At 39.8% G+C, this 10,524-nt stretch overlaps 1 protein-coding gene across 2 annotated transcripts in view; it reads left to right on the top strand.

Moving 5' to 3' along the window:
- VEZT (vezatin, adherens junctions transmembrane protein) overlaps positions 1 to 10,524 on the top strand; it is a 150,143-nt gene that overhangs the window by 67,992 nt on the left and 71,627 nt on the right. The window contains exons 13-14 of one of the 2 annotated variants that reach the window (XM_049792161.1): positions 9,981 to 10,055; positions 10,247 to 10,333. The exons of the other annotated variant lie outside the window; for it this stretch is intronic. Coding sequence (XP_049648118.1) covers positions 9,981 to 10,017 — 37 coding nt within the window. The 3' untranslated portion in view covers positions 10,018 to 10,055; positions 10,247 to 10,333. Of the gene's footprint in view, positions 1 to 9,980; positions 10,056 to 10,246; positions 10,334 to 10,524 lie in introns of those variants that run through there. 2 annotated transcript variants of the gene reach the window in all.

The raw sequence follows: 10,524 nt of genomic DNA on the forward strand, positions 1-10,524 counted from the left end.
ATTCTCACTGACATGAAGGCCTGTGTCATGGTTCTGGCAGTGTAAAGGAGCCTTTGTTTAAGTGAAAATTGGCTTCATTGAATTTAAAACTATAGTAATCATTTAAGCTGATGTACTACCCAAAGCTGCTTGTGTTGTGGGATGTTCCCAGTGTTACACAATTGGAAACATCTGGCTTATTTCATGGAAGCTCTCAGCATGCAAGACTCCAAGTCAGGCCTCATTGAATACTTCAGGGTAACGCATATTCAAGTAACAATGGATGTATTCACTAGAAGGAAATCCAAAGGACCACTGAATTGTCTTCATCTTATGTACACACCAATATGTATTCATCTGTAATATAACCAGTAACGAACATGACGTAGAACACTGCTTTTGCTTGTGGGTAATTGAAAGAACCATTTTACATAATGCATTTTTCAGTTTTATAGGCAAAAGTTATTATGATAGCACTGTTTCACTCAACTCTGAAACATTTTTCTTTCACTCAGGTAGCTTGTCTCACTACTATGAAGAGCTGTATTTACCTGATTGTGAGAGGAGCACTCACAGCAGTGCAGATTTGGAAGTGATGAACAGTTTAATACACGTTACACTATGACACAGGTCCTCGTTTCTCCACTCTGTTGCTTAAATCCAATGTTGTGAGCAGTGTCAGCATCATAACAAAGGGAGTCCTGTAAGCTCTCCTTGGGGTTTTGAGTGTATGTCAGCAGGTGGAAATGACAATAACATTTGGCCTCAGCTACTGATTCTCTGCCTATATGTCTCCCCTTTATGTCTGTGTGTTTCCCCTTAAGGCAAACTCTTATTCATTTGTTCTGACTTCCCTGACTCTCTCTTGATTTTCCTATTCTCATTTCAGTTTCTTCCTCATACTTTACTTGTATGTATGTCTCTTTCCCTGCTTCTTGCTTTTTTCATAATCAGTGCCTCAACTTGCTTCCAATAACAGGTCTTACCTCCCCTTCCCTATCACATTTCTCATTACACAGATTCTTCAGATCTGACACCCAGTCTCTCACACTTCTCCTCTGTATCTCTATTATCATTCTCCCTCAGTTCTGCATGTTCTTTCCTTGCCGATGGTGGGAGCACAGAGAACAAGAGAAGAAACCTGCAGCCCAGCTTACTGCCTCCGTTCCATATGCCAGGGATTTGTGCTTTGGTTCGGTGACCACTCCCTGGTCTCTTCTAGCCTTTGGGTTCCCCGTACAGATAATCCGAATTAGTTTCCTCTTGCTGCTGCAAGCCCTTACGTGTTGTGTTGTCCAATTAAAGTGCCTTTCACTGCCACATGGATGAGGAAGCAACACATAGCACTCCTCTCACGTTGGCTTTGTTTAACCACTGGCATTGTCCTACTGCCAAAATGTGGTGGGGTGCATACCAGTTCTGTTATTTCATTTAGAGCTCTGACCCTGTTTTGGTGTGGCTAATGATGAAAAACTATTAACAAGCAGACAGGGAAGGAACCTTTTGCCACTGCCGGACTGCCTACAGAACGCTTTGGATATAACACTGCTTTTCTCCAATACGTATGTGTTCTGTAATTGTACAAAATGAAGAGGCTGATGGAAGGGGTAGATAAATCTACTCCAAAGATGATCTGATGCATGGATACACAATGCATTGAAACTTTTCTAAGTGAATATAAACAAGAAGGCTGCCTCTGGCAATCACCGTCGCTGTCAGAGGAATGTTGCCCTTTCCATTACAATTCACCTGGTTGATTCTGTGATGTTATGACATGGAGGAATTTCATTATTCCTTCCACCACAAGCAATCAATTTGTGCCTTCAAGCATAAAATTCAAGGATGCTTGAAGCTTTGCTTTGCTTGCATAATACGTAAATGTTACCAGTCAAAGTTTTCCAGTGTTTCTCAAATTCCTGTCACTCTCATTACAGCCTTCTGTAGCATGTGACTTTCACAGGCTGGCATTTTATGGCATCAGTAAGAACTTTATCTTCTACAGGGTATCTTGCTGGCTTGGTTCATTCCTAAAACACCAGGAATTTATAAAATAAGAAGGTTCATTAGCAAGCAGCTCTGAAGGTCAACTTTTCTCAGTAGGAGTAAACTGGCATAGCAAAGCTCTTTTACCCCTCCTGGGGTAAATTTAATCCGGAGTGTTTTAAAACCCAAGTCTTCAGTGAAAGCCAAGAGATAAATTTGGATGGCGGCATTTTGGAGTGGAGGGAGGTTGTTTCTCCTCTCAGAGCTAAACATAGTTCTGGCAAATGGCCTCAGACTGAAATTCTTGAGGGAGTCATAATAAGCAAGCCAGGGCAAAGAGGAATGTTTTTTCTCCCTGACTAATTCTTCCACATAAAAAGGTGAAAGGTCAAAGATGAACTTTAATACCAATGAAATTCTGAACTTCAGACCAGTAATATGTCAGAACATTAAAAAGAAGTCAAAATAAAAAATGTTTTATTATTGGCAACAGTGGGTTGGTTTTATAAGCATATATATCTCTGTCCTGGTTCCTTTTAACCTTTGGGAGAAGGGGAACTATTAGATATTAAACACTGACATTAAGCAATCCACAGTAGAGGTTTTGGAAGTTCAGCCCATACTTTTCCCCTTATGTGCCCTTCTGCATCTTTCCAGCTGACTGAAGGAGTAAAACGGGGCTGTCTTCAAGTTATCACATGTTCTCTTTCCCTAGCTTTTTTGACCGAGACGGTCATTCTTGAGGTTAATTTCCGTCTTCCTTCTGTCTAGGAATATTTCATGCAGATTAGCAAACTTCACATGTTCATATTATAGAGACAATTCTGCTGATTCAGACTGCCCCTTAGAGAAGCAACTTGGCAAATTCATGTGTATGTGTGCCTGTGCATTCAGACGTTCAAGTAAAAAAAGATTTGCTCACGCTGAAGTTCATTTAAATTTAATCACCAGAGTTCAAATACATTTAATGAAAGCTTTTTTATCTGTTTGGGTTTTGTAGTGCCACCCTTCTTGGGCTGGTAATGTACAAAGAGGATGGCTGAACTGTCCTTTTCATGTTAAGATTGTTGGTGCTGGTAATGACATACAACTTTTAATCATTGTGGGCTGTGCAAATAGGAATCTAACCTGTGAAATACAAATTATAACTTGTAAGCTCAGCAGTGCTGGAGTGGCTAAATGCATGTCAACCAGCAAGAATCTGCAGGAAAGTAAGGGGAATGACCAGAGCTCCAGAGAATATGACCTATAAAGAAAGGTTGCATAACCTGTGCTCCTTTAGTATACAGACATGAACACTGAGCGTAGGAGTATAGTCACAGGAGACAGAAGGGACATAAAAATATGACCTGCTACAGAAAGAAAGAGAACGGTCTGCTTTCCATGTCTGTAATAAACAGAGAAAGAAATAATGGGCTTTAACTGCAGGAAGAAAACTTAAATAGGAAAAGCTGTGAAGCAATATGACTATAAAGCATTCGGATATTTTTTTGTAAGGATATTGTGCCTTCTCTATCACTGAGTCTTTACGAACAGGTTAAGCAGCAAGAGTGGAATTCACCTCACCTACGGATGAATCCCACGGGAGAGAAACAGGCATTTCCAGCCTGTGATTCATTTGACCCGCTTCCATTATACATTGGATGGAGTTTAACTGCACTGTGGAAGTGCCTGTAGCTCTTTGGGGGCTGTGAAAGACTTTAGAAAACCAATTCAAGTCTAAAGGTCTGTTTTGCAGATGTCTGCAGCTCTGTCGGGACTGTACCACCTCTTGTCTCCATAATAGCACTGACATAATTGATTTTGTAGTGGTGAAAATGGTGAGGTTAGATGACCTCTTGAGGTTGTTTCTAGACTACGAAGGAAATGAAGAACCGTCATTGCAGAAGGTCTGCCTAACTAAAGGCCTAACTGAAAACAAAAGTTGCCTGTTCTGTAGCATGACAGTAACAAAAATGTATTGTTTGATGGCTGCTTGGCTGAATAACTTGGAATGCGATAATGAACAATTTAATGGTTAATAAGCAAACAAGTACATCATCACCACCCAATGAGCAAAGCGGTGTCTTAGTCAAAGAAGTCGAGAGTAGAAGAAGCACAGAGATGGATTATCCTGTAAGTTCCCGACTGTGGCTTTCCAGAACAGTTTTGTGAAACAGAAAACTGTATAAACAGTTGCTGGGTGTATTGTTAGGTTCTGTGTATAAATAGAGGATTCTACATCCTGGGCTCATTTCATAAGCATTATTTTTACTAGAGAAAAATTACTAAAACCATTGTCGTTTTGATTATCTGCAGCAGAAAATGGCAGAAACAATTTCGAATTATATTCCCAGAAGACCCCCAATCAGCTCTTGAATCTGGAGAAGTCCAAACTCCCTGAATGGCCTGAATGGCCCAAATGCCCTCCATGCTATTGATAAGCTGCAGAATCAGCTCAAAGCATTCAGCCTCTATCGTAATGAGTGCACTTAAGAAGCTGGCAAGGCTGCAAGGCAAATGCAATTATAGAACCCAGCCTTCCTTTAAAAAGTTTTGGATCTTGAGATCAGCTGGAATGAAATGGATTGCCGTGATTTTCCCTCACCCTTTTCAGGGCAGTACTCCATTTTTCAAGGGAGAAGATTCATGAAAACCTTATCTGTGGAGTTTCTCATGCTGATAGTTTAGCTTGACTTGTACAACCAGTTATAAATGTGTACTGCCCCTTATTGCTATGCTGTCTCAATATTTTCAACCTGTAGTCGTCTAGGAATGGCAATAAAAAAGTCACTAGTGGATTTAATGAAATCTTTGTTACATTTCCCATCTCAAACCCGCATGCTAGAGCTCTGGCTGCGGATGGGGAAGTTTGGGAAAGGTTAAGGTCAGACTGTGGTTTCACCTGACCTTTTCTGGAAGTCTTGTACATATTGACATCCTCGGGGGAAGAAACCGCAGATTCCCCTGCTCTTCATCCTAGGCCTTGCATCTATGCTTGGAGGGCTGATTTCTCCACAGATGTCTGTTTATAGGTGTATATGAATTTCACCACTAACACCAAATACAGCAGGTGTTACTGAGAGCAAGCTTTCTCCCCTTCCTGCTTTGTTTCCTTTTTATTTTTCCTCCTCTAGCTTCCTCGAGTATTTGGGAGACTTCTGTCTGTGTTTCACACTTAGCAGATTACCAATGGCACAAACCATACCTTCGTTGACATTTGGGAGAAACAGAGAATCTGGACTAATGGATTGAAATCTAAAGCTGCTGCTTTCCAGCTGTGACTACATGGCCACACTGCAAGTGAGAGCTAAGAAACGTAAGTAACTTTCACTGCTCATGTTGCATTCTTCAAGAGCAGGAACACATTTCTGGACCCATGGATCTGGTTTTGACCTCAGGTTGTCTTCTTTTCTCCATTGCATCACAGTGTCAGTCTGACTTGCTCCAGAAATTGGAAAATGCAATCTTTAAGAATTGTGCTGCTAGCGCATCCAGAGATACTTATAAATCTAGAAATGTAATCATTCTACGCCAAGTTTCCCTCAGCTAGCTCTCATCATATTTTACCATCATTCCATGTAGTACGGCACTGATGGATGAAAGCAAGTATATTGGCTTAAGTTCATTCTTAAACTGGAACGGCAGTGTTTGTGTACGTATGTAAGCACACCATGCTTTGCTATTGTTAGGTTCATATGTTTGTTATCCCAGTAATTTCTTCACAAATAATGTATGATTATAAATTTGTAAACTACACAGAAAAAGGCATCTACTTTGGAAAAAAGAGAAATGCAAATCCTGTGGGAAAGAAAAACAGCAGGAATGTTTGGTGTTTGGTGGTTGGCTTTTTTAACTCAGCACAAACAATGCTTTTGAAAAGCCACTTCTTGCAAATAAAATAAAAACTTTGGCTCCCTTCTGCCTCCTGCCCCTCAAACACACAGCTCCCTAACATTTTGAAGGCAGAGGAATTAAGTCCTGGCTGAAGATCTTTAGACGGGGGGCAGGGGGAGAGGGTGGGATTGTCCATATGGCAGGAAGCACATGCCATGATCAGAGAGAAGCAACTGCCCCTGGGAGCAACTGCATTACTGTAATGCTGCTGTAAAACCATTTCCTTGAGGCATCTAAAAGACTATATAGAAAGCTGTCTAAAAGCAAATGTTTAATATCATACAACATTTCCTTCTTGCCTAATACGTTCATTAAAACTTGAACTTAATTCTTTTTCTTTGAAGCCCTGAATTCCTTCTCTTAAACTCACTTGTATTTATTTAGCTGAACAATAGTTATTTTAGTAGGAAATTAAGGATGGAGGCTGTCCTTCTAAGTGTACCAAGGGTAGCCTTTTGATTCATTAGACACAGAGGACAGTTGTGTTTCATTTTAAAGTATTTTTCCTGATCATCTGAGGAAATTCCCAAGCACCAGAGGAAATTACTTATCTGCCTCAAGAAGAAAGCATGTAAAATCAAGTAAATTTTTAATCCTACTTTTACATAGTTTGAGAGACCTTCCCTTCCTGGGAACATTAATTTTGCTTTACTGAAGCTTTAAAAATTAAAATATATACAAAATTATTTGATATATGTAGCTGAGGATGATTTCAGAGGCAAAGAACCTTCTTCTCATGAACTTTGTGCATTTTCCCCCCTAATCCTTTTATTAAAGTTTTACCCAAATTAAAGCAACAAGCTTGCACATAGTGGTGTAAAAGCAGCTGTGCAGGATTATACCAAAGGCTAATCTAACCCATCCAGTATCCTGTCCCTGCGAGTGGCTGGTAGCTGGGGGAGGAGTGGAAGAGCATTTCTAAGAAAATCCTATTCTTTGTGACCCATGTCAGCCATAAGCACTTAACAATTCAGGGATTTCCTCAACCAAAAGCTGTGTCTGGGCCATCACATTTGATAGCTGCCAATGGAGCAAACCTTCGGGAATGTATGTAATTCCATTTCGAACACACTTATGCTTTTGGCGTCCACAACATCCTGTGGCAAAGAGTTCCACAATTTAATGATGTGCTGTGAGAAAAAGGACTTCCTTTTGGTTTTAATCTGCTGCTTATCTCTTCAGTGGTGCCTGATCATTCCTGTGTTTTAAGAAACAATGAATAATTATTTCTTATTCTTTTGCCACACCATTTTTGCTTTTCTCACATCTCCTCTTAGTCTCTTTCGTAAGCTACTCTATTTAGTCCTTCCTTATGCGAACAGCCATTCCATATTAAATCCTTTTTTGATATGTGAACACAGTCACGTGCTGTGTACCAGAATCTCAAGAATGTTTTATTTACCCTTTAACTAACATTCTGCTTGCCTTATGACCATTGCAGAGCACTGATCAGAAGTTTTCAGGGATATGTCAGCAAACGAGTCTTAGCTCTCTTACTTCAGTGTTAAGAGCTATTGTGTCTATCTTTGCATCTCTATAAATAATTAGGATTCTTTTCCCCCACGTAAATTACTCTGCACTTATCGACAGTGAATTTCATACACCAACTGATTATCAATTACTGAGCATTTCACGACGCTTCTGGAGCTCTTTGTGATCAGCTTTGAGCATTCCAGACAATCAAGTGTGACCTGGAATTTTGTCATCTCTGACACATGAGCAATTTTTTCAGAACTACAAAAAAATGAGAGTGGTATTCTACCCTAAATGTAGCGACTTCATTCTTAACAATTATTACTTCTAAACTGCAATCAGGCCAGTCCCAGTTCGTCAGCAGAGGTTGTGCTGTTATCCAACAGAAAAGAACCATAGCCTATTTTAGGTTCCGGAATTTCTGAACATTATTTATTGTTTTGCTTTTGAGCTGCTCTGGAAATGACTGTGGCCCTTTGCAATTTGTGACTTCTGGTAGAGTTGCATTTGACAGCTTCTTATCTTTCTCCTCGTCTTTGCAAGTCACTACTGTCCACAGATAACATGAGAAGGGCTGGAGCTGCTAGTGCTGGCAGGTTTCCTGGTCCCTAGAGAACGCTTGCATCCTGCGGTACGGCTTTGGTCAAGTCTTGCCCTTCAAAGCCAGTCCTGTGAAACTGTTCTGAATTGCTACTGCTCTGGGTAGATAAAGCTGTTCTGGCTGAGCATGGTGACAGCTGGGTGAGTCTGACTGGGAATTGCTTGAGGATGGGTTGAATACCTCTCTGGAAAAAAGCAGAGGCGGCTCCATCTGTACAGGATGTTTGCTGTATCCTTGGAAAGGCCGTGGGGGTTGTAACCAGGTGAAATAGGCTCATACCTTTGGGACGTTTTGTTTGCTTGGACTGATTATTTGTCAGCTGAGAGACATTAGGAGTATTGATAGGAAGGACTATTAACACATTCCTTCTAAAACCAAACTCCATTCTTTGTTAAACAATGGTTAGTTTCTTACCCAAGCAAAAGAACCAACCACCTTGCCTTCATCACTCAGTTTTTAAAAACAGTAATTAAGACCATGCTGACAGGCTCATTAGGTTTCAGGTTTTACTCCTCATGCATCTTTTGTTTATATCTCTCTGTATCTGGGTACTGACCGAAACTGAGCTTGTACTGGTGGCTAATCTTTGTAGCAGTGAATTACAGGTAAAGTGAGAAGAAAAAAAACACAAGCAAAACAAACCAAAATGCTGCACATATATCATAGAATGTCTTTAAATGGTTTTTAAAACAAAAGTAGTTTGTGAGCTGTTCTAAGGATTAATCAATTCATCAACCACAAAAAATTGCTTGTTATCCTGATTTTTCTTTCAAAAATAATAATTTCCATATGGGAATGCAAAAAGTTAACATGGAACAGAATCAAACTGCACCTCTTGTAATTGCTTACCTGAGTTCCTCAGAGCTGTTAACAATCATTTTCATCAACTGTGGGTCATTCGTACTAAAGCATGTCATCTTCATCTTTTTCTACAACAAGCCCTCAGTTCATTGTGTATTTTACGGAGTATTTTCCCACTTTGTCTCCTTCAGCTTTGTAAACTACATGTTGCGGGTCTGGAAGAAGTTTGGGGTTTTCTGTGGGTTTCCTATTTATTTGTATCACTTTGCCATCAGAGAAGAAAGAAAATGTTCTTAATATTACCAGGAAAAATCTTCTTCAGACATGTGTTCTGTGGTACTACACAGAGCTAAGCAGTGTCGGATAGGCTGCTGGTGTCACCCAGTGGACAGAGAAGTTGAGCACAGATAGGTGTCATGTAGAGAAGTTTTTCTTTCTGCAGGAATAGCTCGTTCCTAACTGACAGAAATAGCCTTAATTTTACAGTAGTTAAGATGAGACGATATGTGAAAAGTCCTCTGTTCTAACGCCACGGCCACTACTAAAAATGTACAAAGCAAACACAGGAAGCAGTACTTGTTCCTCGCTGTTATTAGGAAGTGAACAAAGAATAACCAAACAATAATCAGTGGGTGCTCTCTCCTACTGGGAGAAAGTAACTAAAATAACCAAGAAAAACAGTGTTTATGTTGGTGCTTATGGAAAGATGTGAGGATTATTAAAATCCAATTATAATGCAATTCTGTGCAATGCAAAACAAGATTGCATTTTCTTAGCCTAATAACAGCTTGCGACAGAGGTGAACAGCTTGTCAACAGAGGTGAACAAGACCCGGAGAATCTTCTCCTCACAGTGTTACAAAAATAATGTATTTCAAAGCATGCAATGTATGCTTTGCATGCAAAATTTCAATAGAATAAATCACCTATGAATTAATCTCTTCTTAGAAGAAATTATAATGCTTCCAGACCACATATGAAAACTATACAAGTACTTAAAACTATCTTCAGTGCATGTTTCATCTTAGACTTTTTCCTGATTTGCAAAGACTACTTCTCAGAATGTTGGAAAACAAAAGGTTTTTTTCTTTTTTTTAAAGACTGAAACATGCTCTTTTGTGATGTCCTTCAAGACTTTTTGCCACGATTAAGCAGAAATGGGGTGAAGTGCATATAGATGGCTAGATCTAACCCACAAGGTCCAAAGGCAGAAATCATGTTCCTTTTCTAAAGCTGTGGCAACTAGCATGTGCTTCTGCCCCTTGCAGGTGGAATGAGAATGACCTGATGTATTGTAAATCCTGAACTGCTAATAAAGAAGAGTTGGGGCTGCTGGGACAACAGTGAGTACTCCTGAAGAAGGAAGATTGGCATTCCACTCTCCTGATGGCCCAAATACTCACAACAAGAGGCGATCCCAAAGTCACTCATTAGTAACCAGATCATAGTAATGGCATTAGAAGTTAAATAACTGTAATAGTTTTAACATACCAAAACCACGCCGGGAGTTACATTATGTCTCTTTTCCAATAAGGAACCCTTACGATCTGTAAATGCATCTGCAGAAGTGATGTCATATTTGAGGAGGCGAAAGGAATCCAGACAACCCTGAAGCAACAAGGCAAGTAAAATTATATAATTAAGTAAATTTTGCCTAACCAATTAAGCTAGTAACATTCTAAACAAGTCCTTATGAACTCAACTGAGTTATCTTTCTCTTTCAGACCAGGTAGCAATGGCTTTTTACACTGTGAAGACAGAGGCTTCTAAATTTCTCAATTTCTCTTCATGGGTGTATTTCTCTCTTCTTAA

This window comes from Accipiter gentilis, chromosome 34, assembly GCF_929443795.1.
Source record: "Accipiter gentilis chromosome 34, bAccGen1.1, whole genome shotgun sequence".
Lineage (NCBI taxonomy): Eukaryota > Metazoa > Chordata > Aves > Accipitriformes > Accipitridae > Astur > Astur gentilis.